At 39.0% G+C, this 21,071-nt stretch overlaps 3 protein-coding genes across 6 annotated transcripts in view; all 3 read left to right on the top strand.

The window, feature by feature from the left end:
• Positions 1-6: 6 nt before the first annotated feature.
• Positions 7-1,907, top strand: LOC117955901 (serine/threonine-protein kinase pim-3-like). The gene is made up of 6 exons (XM_034890663.1): positions 7-49; positions 130-177; positions 320-538; positions 793-973; positions 1,096-1,266; positions 1,381-1,907. The coding sequence occupies exons 3-6, from the start codon at positions 359-361 to the stop codon at positions 1,470-1,472; spliced, it is 624 nt and encodes a 207-aa protein (XP_034746554.1). The 5' UTR covers positions 7-49; positions 130-177; positions 320-358; the 3' UTR covers positions 1,473-1,907.
• A 1,584-nt stretch (positions 1,908-3,491) lies between these two features.
• Positions 3,492-9,325, top strand: styxl1 (serine/threonine/tyrosine interacting-like 1). Its single transcript, XM_034890662.1, has 8 exons — positions 3,492-3,765; positions 3,928-3,989; positions 5,030-5,129; positions 5,818-5,951; positions 7,198-7,343; positions 7,425-7,522; positions 8,388-8,500; positions 9,148-9,325. Exons 1-8 carry the CDS (start codon positions 3,663-3,665, stop codon positions 9,277-9,279), a joined length of 888 nt encoding a protein of 295 aa, XP_034746553.1. The 5' UTR covers positions 3,492-3,662; the 3' UTR covers positions 9,280-9,325.
• A 2,175-nt stretch (positions 9,326-11,500) lies between these two features.
• The window catches only part of LOC117955721 (transmembrane protein 120A-like), an 11,929-nt gene continuing 2,358 nt past the window's right edge, over positions 11,501-21,071 (top strand). Inside the window, exons 1-12 of one of the 4 annotated variants that reach the window (XM_034890392.1) lie at positions 11,501-11,695; positions 13,511-13,629; positions 14,183-14,313; positions 15,036-15,096; positions 15,200-15,295; positions 16,382-16,471; positions 17,110-17,175; positions 17,357-17,418; positions 17,899-17,991; positions 18,282-18,346; positions 18,585-18,653; positions 20,054-20,566. In XM_034890392.1, the coding sequence (XP_034746283.1) occupies positions 11,618-11,695; positions 13,511-13,629; positions 14,183-14,313; positions 15,036-15,096; positions 15,200-15,295; positions 16,382-16,471; positions 17,110-17,175; positions 17,357-17,418; positions 17,899-17,991; positions 18,282-18,346; positions 18,585-18,653; positions 20,054-20,167 (1,044 nt within the window). In that variant the 5' untranslated portion in view covers positions 11,501-11,617 and the 3' untranslated portion in view covers positions 20,168-20,566. The other 3 variants (XM_034890391.1, XM_034890393.1, XM_034890394.1) reach the window with 3 other exon arrangements.

Genomic DNA, 21,071 nt, shown 5'->3' with positions numbered 1-21,071 from the left:
AGGATGTGGATCTGTGTTTGCTGGATATCGCAGAGCAGATAATTTACCTGTAAGTGTTACACACGCATTCTTGAACACGGACATAGTATAGTCAGGAAGTGCTAATCAAAGTCCTGTTTGTCCTCATAGGTTGCCATCAAACGTGTACCTAAGGACAAAATCCTCTGCAAAGTAGTGGTAAGTGAGCAACACCTACTGCTGGTGAAATCAGCTGCATTCAGCACTGCACTCTCTTACTGAATGCATTATGGGTGACTGATTCTATATTATTCTCTAAAACATTCCTCTCCCTCATCCTCATTTTGTTGTGATGTTTCAGGACCAGAATGGGAAGCAGCAGTCTGTGGAGATCGCTGCCATGTTAAAACTTGCGGCTGGAACAAGTGGATCAGCGGGGTCAACAGCGCCAGTGGCCCTGCTGGACTGGTATGATTTGGACCAGGAGCTGATCCTGGTGCTGGAGAGACCAGTTCCCTCCAAGGACCTACTCAATTACGTTGAGGACAACGGAGGTTCCCTACCGGAGGAACAGGCCAAGGTAAAAAACTGGTGGATCCTGTTTGTGTGTGCGTGTGTGTGTGTGTGTGTGTGTTGAGAAAACCCAGGCCATGTTTGACTGCCTCCAGGCCCCAGCCAAAAAACAAGAGAAACAAACAGAAATTATGACCAGCTCCACTGAAAATCGTGTATTTTGGTGCCTATGGGCTACAGGCAGTTGTAGTCAATGTCAGCCATCACAGCCATGAACTAATGTCATCCAACCCTCCTCATCTGTCTCCCTTTGTCTCTCAGATCATACTGACACAGCTCATTGAGGCTGCAATTGAACTAGAGAACCATAGCATCTTTCACCGAGACATCAAGGTGGAAAATATTCTCATCGAGACCGGTTCAGATGTCCCTCGTCTTCGCCTTATCGACTTCGGACTGAGCTGCTTCGCTAAGAAAGGCTCTTTTTACCGCAATTTCTACGGTAAGGAGTCTAGCACCTACTTCTGCTTTTCACAAACTGACTCATCTATGACCCTTGCATTTAGACAAAGCTTCTCCTCTGCCTCGTCCTCGTCATGGTTTTCTTATGTCCGTGTGTTGTAGGTACTGCTGCTCACATCCCTCCCGAGTGGTACGTTCATTGCATGTACAGGCCCAGCCCCACCACAGTGTGGCAGGTGGGGGTGGTCCTGTTTGAAATGCTCCACAAAGTTCCATTTGAGACCACTAAGTTCCTCAGAAACAAGCTGAGAATCAGCAAAAAGCTGTCCAAAAGTAAGAAAAAAAGCATACTCAAACATGTCAGCAGGCACAATGTTTTTCATTTTAGTTCACATGGGATGGATCACTATATCCGTCATCTTTCTTCTTCTTCTTCTTCCTCTCCAGACTGCCAGGATTTTTTGGGAATGTCTTTGACCGAAACCCCCCAGCAGCGTCTTACCCTGGAGCAGCTCCAACTTCACCCATGGCTCAGATAAACTAGCACTACACACACACACACACACACACACACACACACACACGTGTGCGTGCTAAAAGTCCACAAATGTGTCCAGTGCCATGCATAAGTGTCATCCAAGTACTAATGCTGCTCTCTCTTTGACAGGAAGACGGATGTGAAAAAACTGCTGCTTGACACAATTAATCTGATTTATCTAATTGGACTGTTTTTTATACTTTTGACAGGAATTGGCCTTTGTTTCGCTGATCTGTTTCACCCCCAGCCATCCCAGGAGAGGGGATCTCTCTTCGAATTGCCTTTCCCGAGGTTTCTTCCTATTTCTGCTAGACTCAGGATTTTGGGGAGTTTTTCCTCGTCTTCTTAGAGAGCTTGGGCCGGGTCAGGAGCTGCTGCTAAAATAGGCTGTGCGAGCCTATTTAGCTATAATGAGATTGTCTAAAATCTGAGCCATGACAATAAATTTAAAAAAAAATCAATACCCAGTGAATTCATCTTTTCATCGTGCTCATCTAATTGCATTTTAAGTTAAAGAATAACTTAAAAAAGAGTGACATAAAGAAAACAAAAATGGTTAAGACACTATGGCAGGAAAACATAATAAATGGGGATAACCTAAAAACAATTGTTTAAGAGATTATGAGAAGCTCCATAGCTGAGGGGCACGGTCCCCTCTGGTCCGGCTCCAGGATTCAGGGGCAGCCAGAGGAGACCTGTCTCTGGGACAGCGCTCTGGTAGTATGGGGGGGAGCAGCGATTCCCATCAAGTGTTTGAAACGTGTTCAAAAAACCATCAATCAAGCAACTCTAAAACTGAAAATAGAGATAAAGTGATGTTGTTTTTTTGGAATTTGTGGAAAGCCCGGCAGCTGCATTTTGTACCAGGAAGATCTAAATGGTTTTGAGACTTAAAGCCAGTGGTGGAGGAAGTATTTAGATCCTTTACTTGAGTAAAATGAGGCTACTCATTTTTTTTTACACTTGTTAAAGCCCTTTGTAACTTGTTTTTGAAAAGTGCTCTACAAATAAAGATTATTATTATTATTATTATATTATTACTGTAGGCTACTTTTACCACACAGTAAAATAATCTGTTATAGTAAAAGTCCTGCATTTAAAATGTTCCCTCAGATAAAGTCTAATAGCATCCAGCGCTGATCAGGAAAATGTAATCAAAGTATTAAAAGTACATCACATCCCTGTGACTGTTATATTACAATATGATGCATGGAAATACAATGGACTTAATTTCTATGATATTATATCATTAGATCATCACTCATGCATTAATTTAAAAGAGGGGGTTTTACTGTTGGAGTTGGTTGAGCTGGAGCTCATTTTGAAATATAAACTACAGATTGTTTTCCCATCATGGATTCATCTGCTGATCATTTTTCAGTACAACACAGTTTAGAAATGAGAGGAAACAGCCATAAGTAGGTAAAATAACTTGGTTACTGATCTGAAAAGTCTTTCATCAACTGCTACTGCCACTGCTACTGCTGCTGAAATGAAACCATTGATTATAAATCAAAATCAAATAAAACAAAAAATGTTTATCTACATCAAGAGTAAACATGTGAATAAACAATTAAATAGTCATTAACATGGATAGCTGTGACTTGAAGGCTCTCCATCAGGGGTCTTCTAGGAGTCCTTTACTGAAAAAGAGTTTGTTGAGTCTTTGGTTGTCGAACCCTAGAAATAATAAGTAGGTTCTCTTTCTCTACATATAGTCAAATTAAATGAACAGATACATAAGGACATGTACATTTCAGCATATTCTTCCAAAATTATTGTAAGTGATTCAAATAAGAAATTCCCATGTTCGAAAGAAGTAGGAAGAAGTTCAAGAAGTATGGATGGAAGGGCAGAGCAAGTTGAACTATCTAGTCTATTCCATCCTAATGCCACTGTTTTGGTTATTTAGGGCAGACATAAGGTTATATTTTAGCCCTGCATGTTTTTAATGTTTTTATGAAACATCTGTATTTACCATAGACAGTTAAAGGTATTTACTGCATGATACTGCCGCTGAGTTGCTTAGCAACCGAAGTGAAACAAACCGAAAAAGTGCTCTTTGAAAACAACGTAGCTAGCTTGTTTGCTAGCTAGACAAGGTGGTAATTTGGAAGCTGGTGTGCTTTCCCTACAGGTCTGGCTAATTATAATGTTGCTATTTGTTTCTGACTAATTGTTTTTTCCTGTGATGGCTGAAATCATAATGTGTGAGCCATTTGAGCTCTACAATCTTCTCAACCGGTTCAGCCGCGTGTCGAGGCTGGCCGAGATCAACTTCCTCTGTGTGATTGGTAAGAGACGGCCTGTTAGCTTAGCTAGCTCAGCTAGCTCAGCTTTGAAGGCTGGAGTCAATGGGACTACTTGCTATGAGTTGAATTTTGCTTTGTTGCTTGGCTTGAATTAATTTAAGTTGTAACTTAGCTAATTGTACATTGTGTATGTCTCTTTTCTAGATGCTCGTGAAACCCAAGACTACAGAACGAGTCACATCATAACAGCTAAACATGGCAAAATGGTACAGTTGTCATTGTAGCCACAGTGTTGTGAGTGCTGTCGGTTATAAAATGCTGTAGGGAATTCCTTTGGAAGTAGCTAATTAGTACAGACATTAGCATTATCTCTCAGAGATTGTTAGACAGTTATGTTGTCCACTACAACAGAAAGTAATTTACATTAAAAGCAGCTCTCATTATAAGGGGAACTACAGACTTAGTGCATGGACAATTGTATGCTACTGGCAACCTTTATTTTTTAAAATAAATTTACTTTATTTAATCAGGAAGACAAATTAAGATCGAGAGCTTCCTTTTTTTTTTTTACAAGTAAGACCTGAGTACAGAAAAAATCAAATAAAAATAAATGATAATTGAAATGACAGAAATGTAATAGCAAGCTTTTTATATAAATGTATACAGAAAACATGGCATGACAAAAAATGCCTTCTAAGATATCATATATCATCATATAAAGAAAATATATAAAGAAATAAAATACAAGCATATTTTCTATAACAGTCACACCTTAAAGTCACTAGAACCTCAAACCCATTATATATATATACATATCAATATGTGTGAAGTTGAGGTCTACTCCGTAAATTAATTTAGACAAATGGGGCATATATCCTAAGACTGCCCTTCCATTCATTCATTCAACCTTTGTGCGAGAGATCCTTGAGGGGCAACCCTCATTTACAATGACATGAGTCAGTTACATGTCAGATAAGTATAATGTCTTAGGCACACTTAATAGTATGTGGGTGGGTGTTCAGGGTGGGGGCTTGTGTGTCTTTATGTCTCTTTTTTTCTATATACATGTTTATAGAAGTTAATAAAACAACCTAAAAAGGAGTAACGGGACTTATAATGAAATGGAATCCAAGTCATCTTGTTGTGCGTCTTTAGATGGAAGTGTGTTCTGCATAAAAGTATTGAAGTGTGGAGATTGTTACAACAAACAAACATACTAAAAAACTGCTTAGATTCCTAGATCCTTAATTTTCCAGGATTATTTTGTTGCATCAGATGTTAAAACCCTTCTGGCGACTCTTTCCAGGATCCAGAGGGCATGCTCCTCCTGCCAGAGGCTATGGAGGTTGACGGTATGCAGCACGTGGTGGTCTATGACAGCAACACAAACTGTTTACAGGAACAAGGTAACTGGCCATTCAGGACACATTTCTTAGAGTAGTACAGGGGCATATGTGTTAAAAGTGTTAAAAAGCCTGTATTTTCCACAATTCTTCTGAACTGCTCTGGTAGAGGGACGTTAGTACACTTTAGACCAGAGATCTTCAACAGTGGCATGGGACCCATAGGGGGTCCTCAGAGTCACTGCAGGGGGGCCTCCATACTGTTCATTTTTTAACGTTGTTTCAAAAATGAAAATGTTTTAACATGGATCCAACATATTATTAGCACATATAAATCGCCACTGCTGATAGGCTTACTTGCCTATAGATAAGGTAGTCACTAAGGTAGCAATCCACAGATCCAGTTCATCCTGAGGATTCCCTGTGCCAGATGTATGTGCAACATTAAAAGATTATTTATAAAATCATGCCAAAAATTATTATTTTAAAAGCTTAGTATTATATGCAAAAAAAAAGTTATGCGTACAAAGGATTTAGGAAGCTCTGCACATTAATGTAGGCCTTGTTTATAATGCAACATAATTTTAGACAATATGTAGTAGGGGGTCCCAGCTCCGTCTCTTTATCAGTTAAGGCGTCCTTGGTTTAAAAAACGTTGAAGACCCCTTCTTTAGACAATGCTCCCAATGTGGATTTCAGCCACAAATGTGTTGATTGGTGTTTTTCATTTGGCTTCTGACTGTGATTGCAGGCAGAGCCGTTGAATGTGCCCAGGCCTTAGCTAAAGCTAACATCTGTCCAGTCCATGTACTGAGAGGAGGATTTCAGAAGTTCTCAGCTCTATACCCTTTTTTAAGGACTGAGAAAATCCTGTACACCATCATGGTAAGACAAAACACACCTGTTACATCTGGGGGCAAGTTCATACACTCATATTTAAGTCTGTGGAGGTTGATCTAAATCACCCAGGTAGTGCAAATCTCTGGACTGGATGTAAATCGGTGTCTGGTCTTAAGTCAAGAGTTTGGATTAAAAGTTGTCCAGATGTTAGCAACTGAAAACGCAGTCCTTGACAGAGCATTGATAGTTTAGCTCTTAGTTAGTTACCAACAGAGGCACACAAGATAATGGGCTTATAATATAGGTGTGTCACTGAGTTATTGGATAGATGAGATCAGCTGATGAGATCTGCTGATAAGATAATGACAGGCCCAGACAGGACAGCAAGGAATAAGGAATGTGTGTGTGCGTGTGTGTGTGTGTGTGTGTGTGTGTGTGTGTATTGAATGCAGATGCTTGAGAAATAAAGAAGGACTAAGCATGCCAAGGTATTTTCTTCCTGACTGAATTTGTGCATTAGCTTTGCATAGTGAATAGTCAAACATTTCTGACACAACCTCACACTGTTCAAATGTTAGTCAAATGCTTTTATTACATCTAGCACATTCTAACTCCAGCCTTCTTCAGGAAGGAATGCCGAAACGTGCCAAAAAGTGATGTTTTTCATCTTAGAATGTGCCAGATGTTATAAAAGCATTTTTTCTTGATGCTCACTGGATTTGTTCTCGTCACAAATAAGCATTTATAAAAGTAATTGGGTGCACATCCCGTCTTGCAGGGGCAGGACAAACGAGAAATACTAAAGTGAAAAAAAATGTAATGTCCACAACTCTGCTTCAAGCTCCCATATTTAATGGTGGGCGAGTGGTTAAGATGCATACCATACAATAACTGCATGATCTGCATCGCTCCCTTGTATAAAGCAATACATTTCACTACCATCAAATACCGTAGCCTGAGAAATTACCATACATGTCCAATCAGCTCAACAAAATTGTAAGCCTGACAAAGGCAATATTCATAGCAAAGGCTACACTTTTATATTGCAGATTGTACAGATGTTCATAAATAATATTGAAGCCACTTTCTGTAAATACATTTTGACACAAGGCCCATTAACAAGACAGGGCCACAGAATCAAGCAGCTCAAGGCCCGTTTCCCATTTTGCCCGGTTAGTTAATCCAAACTTGCTTATTACAAACAATATGAAGAAAAAAAAATTCTCTCCAGTAATTAAGTTGATTATTTTGCTAATTAAATTAAATTAAATATATTTCTGGACTATCACAGGAGCTGGAAAACCTGAAGACTTATCCAGTGGAGATCATAGCAGGACTGCTGTATATGGGCAACCAGGAACAAGGCATGGAGTCCAGCATCCTCAAAGACCTGAAAATCAGCGCCGTCATCAGCCTCTCACAGAGTAACACTCTGGAGTAAGACAGGACCGGATGTTTGAAATATAATATATAATATAATATGTTTTGAATTTTACTCTAACTTTCGTTTTGATCTAGATCCATACAGGAGAACCCGACCGTGGTTAACATCCCTGTGGCCGACTCAGTGGTGTCTGATTTATATTCAAGTCTTGAAAGGATTTGTAGTATTATTAGTAAGTTGTACTTTACTTAATAGGCTGCTTGTACATCCTTTCAGATATTTGTAGTCTTGTTTATAGAAGAAGGAAAGCCATGCGTTTTGGGCATCTAGGTTTTTCCTGACTGTCAACGTCAGTGATGAACAATACCAACACAAATGTAAAATGCAGCATCTCAGTTCAGGGATAACAGCTATGTCCAAATTCAAGTTTATTTTTTCAGGAAAAAAAGGGCGTAAAATTCAATGAAACACAAAAAAAACAAAAATACATGGGTGCATTAAAATAATCAGTTAAATCTTAAACTGACCTTTTATTTTTAAAACATGTTATAAGTAGGTTCAATCTGACTTTAAACATCTAAATCTGTCACTGTAGACACGTAATCTGGAAAACCTGTATTCATCTAACGATACAGTGTCTTTAATTCATCTCTATCGTCCACATAACTGCACAGAATACTGGACTCAACCTGCACTTTGGTATTTAATGCTTCTTTTAAAATTCTGGTTGGATGTCAACTGCATTTCATTGGCTCTGTACCTGTACTCTGCTAAATGACAAAAAAGTGTAATCTAATCTAAATCCAATCTAAATGTAACATGCATTGTTCATCCGCAATTTGAATTTATAAAGTGAAGGTACAAGGTAATCTGGGCGTTTTTTGAACAAGAATTTTAAAATGTTTAAATGGTTTTATGCAGTAAAGATGATCACGTACAGTCCATCTATTATAGATTTTTTTTTTACAGAACAGGGAGTGTACTTTGAATTATTTTGTTGCTAGATGTGCTATACATATAGTTTCTGTTACTGCTTGATAGTGCAGAGGTTTGTTTTCACTGCAATAAGCCATCTGCTGGTGTCTTGTTGTTTTCAGGTTCCCACATCAACATGGGCTCTCGGGTCCTGCTCGTTTCCAGGCAGGGCAGAAGCCGCTGCAGTGCTGTCACCATTGCCTTTCTCATGCACCACCTCAAATACACATTGGAGGCAAGTGGGGTTCTCTGCAAATTGTTGTCCTAGTACCTGTGGTGTCTGAGTAGCAATGCTGGAAGGATGTTTGAAAAGGAATCCGCTTGACACTGTCTTTGATTTTATGGGTTTATTATATCAAAGAATTTCTGGTATATTGTGATGGCTACGTAGTAATAAGTATGCAAATATACTCTAAGATAATATGTTTTTGTTCCAAATCAGAATAAGAGCCAGAAGATTAGGTTTTAAAAACATGCATTAGAGGTGTTTGGAGTGTTTTAGAATTCCAGTCTTTATGCTAAGCTAGGCTAACCACATCCTGACTCCAGTGCCGTACGTACAGGAAAAGTAAGATATTTTGGAAACAAAGCTTTTTCCTTACTTGCGAAGTTACATGAGACAATCAATACCAATTTTGTGCCTGTACAGTAAATTTTTAGCTGGAGCCGGCAGCGTAGCTTAGCATAAGACTGTAAAAACGGGTAAACTTCTAGCCTAGCTGGCTCTGTTCAAGGTAGCAAAATCTGTTCACTTTTTAGCATGTTATACTGTGAGTTGTACTGGCTGCAACTACGCTAGATTGATCGTGGATAGAAAGCATGTGAATGTGAAATATAATATAACATTTGTATATAATGCTGTTGCTGTTACCTCTTTTTCAGGAGGCCTGGAAATTCGTGCTTAAATGTAAACCCAACATGAGGCCAAACACGGGGTTTCTCCAGCAGCTGTCTGAGTGGGAGCTTCTCACCATGGGAACCAAAGTGACTGATATCTCCGAGCCCCATTTTTAACAAAGGAACTAGCTTTGATGATAGTGTAATGTTATTTTGTACATTTAAAAAAAGGCTTAAGTAAAGGTGCTGGAGGTAGGATTGGGAAGATCCAGGATTTAGTCAAAGAATTTGAACGTCGACAACTTCTTAGTCACTTCCCCCCTTTCTGCTAATGCCCAAATGGTCTCCTAAGCACCTCCCCCCACACGGGAGTATGAATGCTTGTGCCTGAGCAATGATTGACACACAGGTAGACACCCCCCTGGCCATGATTGGTGCATCTGAACAAGGAGCATTTTTGCAGATTGCCCTACAGGCTGTAGGTGGAGCTAGGACTGCTGTTTTTTTTAAATTACATGCTTCATATATTTCTACTCCAACATAAGGTCAGTTTCAGCAGGTATGACAGTAAGTTAGTTTTATAAGTCTTACCTACTGCATCTTTAAGGTAAAAACTAATTGGGACATTTTTAATGGGATTGTTTTTCTTAAAAAAAAATCTCTTATTTCATTTAGATAATCCATAAATAAACCCTTATGAGGGAAAGTAAGATCAGCTCAAAATTAGAGTCAGGAGAAACTGAAGTCTTTGAGGGTTTTAAGGTCCTCTAAACTTTGAAGATAAACCATTATAACCACCTTATGTACCCCAGTACATTAATATATCCACCGATTAGCCTCAAAAGCACTTTACTGTGCAAAAAAAAAGCACTTTACTTACTTTTTGGCACTCAGTTCCTGAAGCCTACTCTGTGCAATGACAGTAAAATGGAAGTTAATCTAAATATTGATTTAATGTTTAATGTAATGCTTTCTCTATTGACCTATACAATTGTGCTGTTTCAGCACACAAACATGCCCTCTGGGGATCAATAAAGGCTCATCTTTTTTACAAATCTTCTAAGATTTTTTCAAGATTCAAGGATTCAATGTAAGTAAAGAGAAAAAAAAATAAAAAAGTGGACAGTGACACCTTTCATTTGAATGTACTTGTGTGCACTTTTCTCTTGTTTTGTATTCATTACAGTTATTAGTGAAAACATGTCATTTTGTGTCTTTCAAATGTCATTAGTTGTAGTTCAGTCCATACATGGCTCTCCCAGAGGTGCTTACAAAATTGGACATGATAAGTTCTCCCCCCCAGAGTTAGTTACATAATGTCAGCTCTAAAAATACAGGCCACATGCAAAGTAGTCCTAACCTATTGCCTTGAAATTGTCCTGGCATGGGACAGAGCGCCTTCCTTGCAGACAACATATGTCATTGAAATACTTTCTGTTATAGAAGGCTATTGTTAGAGCCCAAGTTGGCGTTAAAATGTGGCCGAACCCTTGTAATGCAGCGGGGATTATAAGAGACAGAGCTGCACTCAGGGCAGCACATTTTCAGGTAATAAGCAGGTTGTTAGGGTTTAATCATAGACAGTTAAAGACAAGGTGTAATGGTCCCGGGGCTGTTCGCCCGAAACTAGGAACCAAAATCGTAGTGCTCACCAACGGAACCACTTATTAGACCGACCATTTGCGAATACGACGTCCAACACGCAGGACGCACGCAGGAATGAGCGTTAAGTTTTGTAAAGGGCGTTATCGTTAACCATGATAACACCGGATGTAAAAGGTATAGGTGGCTTAATAAAATCAAAAGCACAAAAGTTTAATCAATGTACTGATATTAGATTTGACTGTTAACTGTTGGTTTAACTCATTTAACTCAACTTGCTTGAATCACAACAATACATGTAAACTATAAAAGCAATGTTATTTAAGACCTTTTTAAAAATAAACATACGAAAAGTAAAATAATCAAGAGGCCTTCGTTTAGATGCTTCATACTTGGATATAGTTGCAAGAAAGCTTTTTCCAATGCAAAAGTACACATACAATTTTATTACAATAAAAATATTTAGTAATATAGCACTATGAATAAGCAACTAAAAGTACTTAACAATGGGCGGGCCATACTAATATATATTTTATTTGTTGATAATATTGTGTATTAAAAATATGAATTTTGTAAATGCGCTTAGTTACTTTCCACCACTGTCAACATCAGTTTTTAAACTTTTAAACTAAAATAGCATCTTTCGATCTCAATTTTCCTGAAAATTAAAAGTATTTTCCATGAAACTATCAGGGAATGATCAGAAATGGTTGGGAAACGACCCCTCGTCTCGGAGTGTGCTCTGTAAACAAAAGTAAAACTTCAATAACAAAGGCTTTTGTTGTGAAGGTGGTGACCGGAAGTCGCACTTGGTTTAGCGTTGACAGACGGCAGCGCAAGGACAACTGTCTGTTGCACAGCGGAGCTTTAATGTTACCCAACTCCAGCAGGTTTCCTCATGTCACAATAGAACATGTTGTTCAGTCCGACGGATTTAAGTGAATGTTTCCGAGAATGGGGAGATTTAGAGAAGAACTACCAACAAATTCAGGTAAGTTTAACAACAGCGTGTCGCCTGTCTAAATTGCGCCTATGGAAGTGCGCCCTGCCCGGTCAAGCTAACAGTCTGAGTAGGGTGAGAGGCGGGGCGGCGGGAACCGCCTCACAGATAAATATAATTGTACTTTGAAAAACAAAGAAGTCAGTGACAGTTAAAGTAAATTTGAGCGTAAACAACTGCCACCGGAACTACTGTCACATTGTCTCAGCACGCCCTTGTTTTGGGGGAGCACCAAAAGAACAGTTACCGGTAACGTTACAATACGGTTACTTAAAAATACCGAGTTAGCCACTAATACTTTACTTGCGTGTTGTAACTTTATGCAACTTTATACTTTTAGTCTTAATGACAAAAGAGCAATAATAACAAGATCAAGCTACGTCTTTATTATAGCACCAAATCGATTTTGTTTGCACTTTTATTATCAGAATATCTAAGGATAATATTGGGTGGCAGTAGCTCAGTCCGTAGGGAGTTGGGTTGCGAACCGGAGGGTCGTTGGTTCAAGTCCTTGTATGGATTGTGGATCCGAGAGATTCCACTTCACCTCATGTGCACTGCCAGGTGCCCTTTAGCAAGGCACTGTACCCCCCAGCACTGTACCCCACTGTGTAGTCATTTCCTACCAACACAGTGTAAATGGTAAATAAACAGTATAAATTATGTACTGTTAAATTCTGGATTTTCTTTGTGCATGCTCCCATTGGGCTCCATTCTTCACACACAGATGACATCACTGTTATGCTGATGATCCACAGCTGTACCTGCCTCTAAAAAAAGGTTATACCAACTCTTTAAAGTCCATTTTTCACTGCCTGACAGACATTCATTGCTGGATGGATAACAACTTTCTCCAACTTAATGAGAGTAAGATGGAAGTCATGTTTAGTTATTTGGCCCCCTAATTCATTTGAGGAATTTAAAAAAGATTCTGTTCTGGGACTTAAGCCTCAAGTGTGCCCCTTTTTGCCAGAAATCTAGGTTTCATCTTTGACCCAGCATTAAAATTTGACAAACAAATTAGTTATGTTGTCAAATGTAGCTTTTTTCATCTCAGTACTATTGCTAAACTAAAATCTGTCCTCTGTCGTAAGGACATGGAGACATTATTGCTCTTATTTTGTCTGGTACTGACTACTGCAGTTCTTTGTATTCTGGGATTTGCCAATCATCTTTATCACGCCTGCAGCTTGTCCAGAGTGCGGCTGCTAGTTTGTTGACTGGTACCAGAAAGAGGGATAATATCTCCCTGAAGTTGGCTTCTCTTCACTGGTTACAAGTCAGATATAGAATCGATCTTCAGGTAATGCTACTTGTTTTTAAGGATTGGCCCCTTATATATCGCTGATCACCTTACCCTACGTCACTCCTCCAGGAACCTATGATCGTCTAATCAGTTCCTTTTAGCTATTAGTCACAGATGAAAACAATGGATGATCGTGCCTTCTCCTTGAAACAAACTTCTTATTCATATTAGGTCCTCCTCTAGTGTCTCGTCTTAAAACACATTTTTATTCTTTGGCGTATGATTTCTATACAATGAAATGTGCATAGAAGTGTGTTGTTTGTATGATGTTCAATGTGTCTATATTTTTATTGTCTTCCTTTGTTTGTATGATATAACTTTGTACAGCACTTTGTTCACCCTAAGTTGGTTTTAGATGTGCTCTATAAATTAGTTGACTTGACTCGGATGATTCACTGGCATCTCTATGTTGCAGTTTTGTTAATATATAAAAAAAACAGACAATGTACAGCACAACTTTATGTATCCTCTTTTGTTTGTTATTGATTTTTTACCTCCAGGACACCCATCGTCTTTATAAACAGAAACTTGAGGAAGTGACCAGACTGCAAGACAGCTGCTCCGTTGCTATAGCGCGTCAGAGGAAGAAACTGAAAGAGCTCTCTGCATCACTTAAAGAGTAAGTATTGATTGGTGAGTCATTGTGGATTTGCTGGGAGTATTTGTGCAAGAGCAGTTCAAGGTACTAGATTCATTTAATGCCCTTTCTTCTTGTAATAATCTATAGCTCATACAAAAGACAGCAGCCCATATCTCAGCCAGGACCTTAAGGCCTCAGATAATATATCTGACATGCACATTCACTGGAGAACAGACAAACTTTTTATGTGAGCTACAGCTAATCAAATTTGCCGCTGGTAATTCTAAAAATGAGAAGCCTGCTACCCACAGTTTATGTTCTTCCAGTGATTTGGATTTAGATTCTGGGCATTTTGCTGGCCAGGAAGTGGATTCAAAATGAAACCAGCTGTGGGATCCTATCTCCATTCATGGTTTGGAAGCCACGAAGGGGTTATGTCGTTGTTTTTCCTCTTTTGGAGCCGCGGTGCTGTTGGGACTGTACTATCAAAAGTGATCAAGCCAAAATGTAACACCATATCTTAGTTAGTTATTATGTATGCTAGTCTGTGCTGTGTTATAAACATAATCATAAGGTCTCTTTCCATAATTAGATGCAAAGAAAAGAATCCAACACCCAAATTAAATCCAGAGGACGTGGATGCCATCGCTGAAATCGAGAACTCCATCAAAGACAGGGCCGATGCTTTCTCTGAGATGGAAGCTTTTCTGCCCAAGAAGAACGGCTGGGATTCTGTCATTTGGTTGTTTGTGTACTTTTCTCCAGCAAACAGAAAATTAAAGTAGTTGTACTGGCACAGTAAATGTGTAATAACAGTTCTGACACTTGTAAATACAATAAAGCACCACATTTTGTTTGAATCTATACACATTTTAACCCTCCTGTTGTCTTCAGGTCAAATTTGACCGCTTTCAAAAAGTTTCTTTATCAGAAATTTGAGTTTCTTTCAAACAAGTTGTCCAAAAAAGTAACGTGGATTGTTCCCTAAAACGCTCCTCACAAGTTAAATAAATAATCAGTTCACTACATTCATCGAATTTTAGGTGGTTTTTTTTAATGGATTTTATAGCATTTGGAGAAAAAACAATTGGCACAAAACTTTAAAAAAGTGTAAAAAAAAAAGGGAAAAATGTCAAAGTGACAAAAATGTGAAAAGATGTTGACAAAATGTCGAAGTAAAAAAAAAAAAGAAGAAAACTTTAAAAATTGGGGGAAAAACCCACACAAATTTCAAAAGGCTCAGAAAAATTCAACAAACGTTGAAAAAGTGACAAAATCATCAGGGCGCAACAAAAGGGTCGAAAAAGACGACCATAACCTCGATAAAAGGTTTTTTATTTCAGTGTTCCAGGTCAGCTGGAAGACACCACGAGGGTTAAAACGTTAATAAAACAATTAAAATTGTCTGCGATGTGAATGACGATGTCGTCAACTCTTCCTGTTTAGGTTGTACCTTAATCTTGTTTTAGGAAACGTCAACATAACACTCCTCAACAAACAGTCAAAGTGAGTCACACTGATGTTTTTCTTCTTACAACCCCAAAAATGTCTTTGAAAAGCACAGTCGTGCCACAGTCAACGTCACATTGACACAGTTTCATCATTTCAGATTTGCCTACAAAGATGAATATGAGAAATTTAAACTGGTCCTCACGGTCATCCTCTTTGTCGTCTCCTTCTCATGTCGCTTTTTGTTCAGCTACAGGTAAGATTTCCCAACCCCTTGTTTATGTTTGCAGAGCTTTTCTGAGGGAAAATTGTAGGTTTAGCTGAGCACTCCCTGATGGTGCAACCCATTGTTTTCCTAGATTAATACACATGTGAGGCTTTATTGAATGTTTACTGCAACAGGAAGGTGAATGTGGGATAAACTGAAGATAAACTACAGTGCCCATGTTTATCGTGGTGACAGTTCACTCAGTGCAACAGTGTACGTTTAAGTCTTGTAAATCAGGGAATGTGCTGTTGATGAGAACTGCAGCTTAACATGTTTAAGCTACCTAAAAAAAAACAACTTAAAAAAATGGATATCAGTTGAAGTGTATGCTATATTTAGAATATTTTCAAGGCTTTACCTTGTCGTCAGACAGCCCATTCAGTCCTTGTCTGTGCTTTCTTCATAGCCACCAGACTCCTTTGACATAGTAGTAATAGTAATTTTACCTCGCATAATACACAAAAGTTTCTGGTCTTCTTAAGTGAGTTGGTGTGACTTTGGTAATTCTGTACTTATCCTTTTAAAACACTAAAGTCACACAACACAAACTAAGTAAGCGATTCAGGAAGCTGTAGACCAGCAAGTCCCCTGTTCTGTGATCTAAAATTGCTGTTTTATCAAAGTAGTCTGGTGGCTTTAAACAGAACATAGATGGAAATAATGGCTTCAGTTCCCTGCCGTAAAGGGGTGTTAACGGCAAAGGTAAAGCGGTTTAAATATTACAAATATAGTGTGCGCTTAAACTGTTATGATAATGATTTTTTTTTTAGGTGGCTGAAATCCGTTTAGCTACTGCCCCGGTCTACAGTAGTACATTGCTTATCTTCCGTGTCGATACTCCCGCCTGTACCTCAAACAACGCCACTTGAAAATATCCAATCTATCCCTTTAAATTTGGTTATTATAACCAAGATATGTGCCTGATCAGATCCAGTGTACACACAGAGGCCTTCTGCCTTTGCCTTATCTACTGTCATCTGTCCATATGACTGAATGAATTAGTTTGTTGGATTACTTCCATTATATGTGTAACTTTGGTCGTCTTTAACTTCTTTGTATGTCTTTTTGTCTTAGAGCCCTAGATGCCCTGTTCAACTTCCTGTTGGTGTGGTACTACTGCACACTCACCATCCGGGAGAGCATCCTCATCAGCAACGGCTCTAGGTCTGTCTCCACTGTTTTCATTTTGATGATAAGAAATCAACTGGAAAACATTCAGAGACTTCTAATCTACGGACTAAAGTAGAATACTGAATATCATTTTTGGGGGTCCTGACACATAAAATAATTGACAAAGCGTCCAGGTCTGAAAAGTGAAGCCAATGCTCATGTGCCTTAAACCTGCATTCTGCACCGGGGGCGTCTCCAATGGCTCCAAAATGCGGTTCCTATGGGGAAATTACCCTGCTTCTCACTTAAATTATTACCTCAATAAAGATTGTCATAATGGCATTATGGTCTCAGTTGCTATACCCACCAGCAAATCTCCACTGGAGCATTTGCTTCAGAAGTGTTGAAACTTTCCCTCTTTAGCGTTGAGCTTAGCGCAGCGCCATTGCAACCACATCCTCCCCGCCTCAACCCTCTCGTCAAAAATTGGCACATCCTGTTGCAAAAAACCAAGATCGTATTGCCAAACTCAGGGCTTTAAAAACGGCAGTCCACAAACTAATGGGGGAAGTCCTAGATGCTGTGTTCACTATTTTACGCTCTATAGTGGTTTAGTCGTGACATGTGGGAACATATGTGCCTTTGCCTCATGCCTCATGCCCTTCAGTGTCAGTCCTCCATGTTGTTTTCAGGATCAAAGGTTGGTGGGTTTCCCATCACTACGTGTCAGCCTTTCTTTCTGGAGTCATGCTCACTTGGTGAGTGATGTTGTCCACTTTTGTTTAAAGTAAGAGTTTTACACTTTCACTGTAACTGTACATAATTATATCTTAATGTATTGATTGGTTGGTGTTGACACGCCAAGCTTTTGCTCTTTCCAACTTGAATGGTATAAAAGTTTGGGTTTCTGCTCCTTTCTAACCAGATGTTTGTTTGCAGGCCTGAAGGCGCTCTCTACCAGATGTTTAGGAACCAGTTCCTTACATACTGTCTATACCAAAGTAAGAGATTTAAGCTGTGCCCTAACTCCACACTTCATTCTTAATATACACTATGTAATAACCAGCATAGTAAACCAATAAGGCCAGTGGTTCCCATTGTGTAGATACAGCAAGATATTCAAAAGATGTGATCTCACCGACGTGTGAACGCATAAACTGCTTAAAGAACACGCTGACTTATTGGGACTTTAGCTTATTCACCATATGCCCCAATTAGATAAATTCATACATACCCTTGTCATCTCTGTGCATGTCGTGACTCTGTGTGACGCACCCACCGCTAGCCTAGCTCACCACAGATATCACAGATATCTCCCCAACATTGTTTGTTTGGTGTAAACATTCAGCAAACCTCCACATTAATATTTCTCTATGTTTTCTGTGTGATTTCTTAGAGGCTAAGATATCAAATTCAAGTTGGTAATTGTTGGCTAAGACTTTTTTTTTTTTTTTTTCTTTTGTGTTCTGCGTGTAAAGTAGGCTTTGTCCAGTTTCTCCAGTACTACTACCAGAGTGGCTGTTTGTACAGACTCAGAGCGCTGGGAGAACGACACAACATGGACGTGACAGTCGGTGAGTGCAGTCTAAACCGCTTCCAGTCACCAGCTTGTCCGTTTGCATTTGTAACGTAATGGCATGACAAGAAATCAGCCGTGATGATATTATTGTCCGATTTGAGCTTATCACAGACAAACAATATTTGAGATTTTATTGTTTCATGTCAACTGTATAGTCCTTCATTGTTCATGTGTATTTAGTCATATTGGTTACACTGTAGCTACGCAGGACAAATATCCTCTAATGATGACGATAGATTAAGTAGACCTCATCTCAGTGACTCTCTCCTCTCCTGGGGGGTTCAGAGGGTTTCCAGTCCTGGATGTGGAGAGGCTTGACCTTCCTCCTTCCTTTCTTGTTCTTTGGTCACGTGAGTAGCCTCACTCTTAGAACACCTCCCTGCTTACTTACATTCAAGGCTCATTAATCAGCTTTTTAGAAAATTTTAAATAAAATAGGGTATATTTATCAATGCCTATTCTGAATAGTTCAAACCAAATGACATAAAACCAATCTGGGTGAAAATCTCACTTCAGAAATGCAAAAATAAAACTACAAAGTTCTCTTTTTATAGCATTCCTGAGTGTTGACTGTTCCTCGTCTTACAGTTCTGGCAGCTCTACAACAGCATAACACTCTTCCGGATGTTCCAGCTCCCGGAGTGTAAAGAGTGGCAGGTTTGTACCCTGGAGAGCTTCAACAGTCCCACGGCCATTTACTTGTGAAATTTGCCAGACATGTCATAGCACTTTAAGCTCTCATTCCTATAATGTGGTGTCCATTGAGGATAAATGTCCATTAATCTGTTTTAGAAATCATTTAAAGGAACTACAATTTGGCTCATAAAACAGATTCTGGCTTTTTCTTCAGTAAAAGTAATCCAATTACATTTTATTTATAGTATCAAATCGTAACAAGACACTTTACAGATAGAGTAGGTCTATAATATAAAAATAATTCCAGCAATTCCCCCAAGAGCGAGCATTTAGAGTTCGACGGCGGCGAGGAAAAACTTCCTTTAAGGGAGAAACATCGGCCAGACCCAGGCTGTTGGTAGGCGGTGTCTGGCCGGTCGGGGTTTTTTACAATTACCACAACAAAGATCATGGAACAGTGACTAGAAATAGTAGTTGTTGTAGTTCATGGCATAGCAGGGCACACAGAGTGTAGCAGGGCGTAGCAGGACACCGCTACGCCCTGCTACGTCCTGCTACGCCCTACGTCTGGTCGGTACAGTGCAAACCACAGGAACTACTGGTATCCAGAGCAGCAGGACATGACTCACATTGGTCTAAATGTAAACAAATAAGCCAAAAACTTCTCATGATTCGGTGTTGAAGCTCGGCGCAAGAGAGCTATTCAGGTTTTTGTCACTAGAGTGTCTGATTGTGTCATACAAATGTCAAATTAACCTTATTTTGTAATCTGAAACTCCCATTGCATAGACAACCCCCCTATTGAGAAAAAAAAAAAGAAAAAAGAGAAAAATGCATATTGCCCAATGAGCTATTATGGCTCGTTCTTGTGTGTTTTTTCTCTTTCCTAACAGCTTTCTCTGTCTTTTTTGTGTTCACATACACTTTGTATCCATTGTATCTCTGGTTGTATATTTCATCTTGTTAAAACCTCCAGTTCTATTTCCACAATTAATCTCCACCCACACCTTTAACAGTCCCACAGCTTTTATTTAGTTCATCCAATCAGCTGAGACCTACTTTGTTTTTTCAAGGTGGGGTTCAGATACATGTCATGCTTTAACTTCTGATTAATTTAGGTACAATGCTGTCAATGTAATAGCTATACTACCGGGTAGCATTATTAGAGTAATTCATTTATAAATGTAATTTGGCATATTTTGTTGACAGCTAAAGTTAAATACATGTACCTATGAAGAGTATACATGGCAGAAGTGAACAGCTTCCGGTGTAAATCCAAATATGGATCTAAATACAAATGTTTTGGTATAAAGGTTAAACAATAGAAGCTTGTATAACGCTATGTTTTCTCTTTTAAAAGTTCTATGAGTCGCCAAGACTCTCTGACCAAGCTTATCTTTCCTTTTTTTACCGGGGTGCAGGTCTTGATGTGTGGCTGCTCCTACATGGTTCTCTTCATGGGAAACTTCTTCACCACACTGAGAGTGGTTTACCAGAAATACATGAAGAACCAGGACAAGGCCAAGAGTTTATAAGAACTGGTATAATGAACAGAATCACCAAAGATCCTCCTCTTTATGGAACATGCAAAGTTTCCGTTAGCTCTAATATTCTCTTTGGAGCTCTTCACCGATGTTATGATTGTTGTCCTGGTGGGGTATTTTCATCACTGCTACTTTTATCAATGTCCTTTGATTTCATTTTTGTGTAAGAGATGGTCAAAACAATCACGGAAATCACACTGAGCTGTCAAAAACCACGACCAGCTACCTGGCAGGTCTGGTGGCTGTGTATGGATTTCCTTTCTCGGTCAGAAGTGTACAACTCCGATCAGAAAGTGTTACATTGCATCATATTTATTTAGGGAAATTATAGAATGTTACCCAGCAGCTCCTTACAGAAAGTGCTTAATAAAACACTCCTCCAAACCACCATGATTCTTGTTTTCAATGTTTTCATCCAAACCTCTGAGATTATTTACTTTAAATAACAGTTTGATTCCCAAAGACGGGAAATTATCCAATATTTTACAAAAAGGCAAAGATTAGAGAAAAGGCTGAAAAACCAATACAGATATTTGTATTGAAATTTCTTTTCTTCTTGTTTCTCCTATTAACCATCTCACAAACCCTCTGATTTATATTGTGACCCTTAGCAGGGTTGGGAGCTGCCAGACTAAACTACCAAAGGGCGTAGGTTTGCATGTGGACGGTAGGGACATCTTTTCCTAATGTGTCTTTGGCACAACCTCATCCTTACTCTGTTTCGAGTGTTTCTGACGAAGATTAATTAATTTAATGTGGAACTCAAAGTACATTTAAAAGATTCACAGTTTAAATCCGGTGTCTGAACACAGGAAGTGAAGTTGTAGATGATCAAAACATCCCTTGGCTGGACAGCAAGCTCTTGCCAGTATATATATATATATATATATATATA

This window comes from Etheostoma cragini, chromosome 13 (genome assembly GCF_013103735.1).
Source record: "Etheostoma cragini isolate CJK2018 chromosome 13, CSU_Ecrag_1.0, whole genome shotgun sequence".
Classification (NCBI taxonomy): Eukaryota; Metazoa; Chordata; class Actinopteri; order Perciformes; family Percidae; genus Etheostoma; species Etheostoma cragini.
This window is presented reverse-complemented; position numbering and strand designations above follow the sequence as displayed.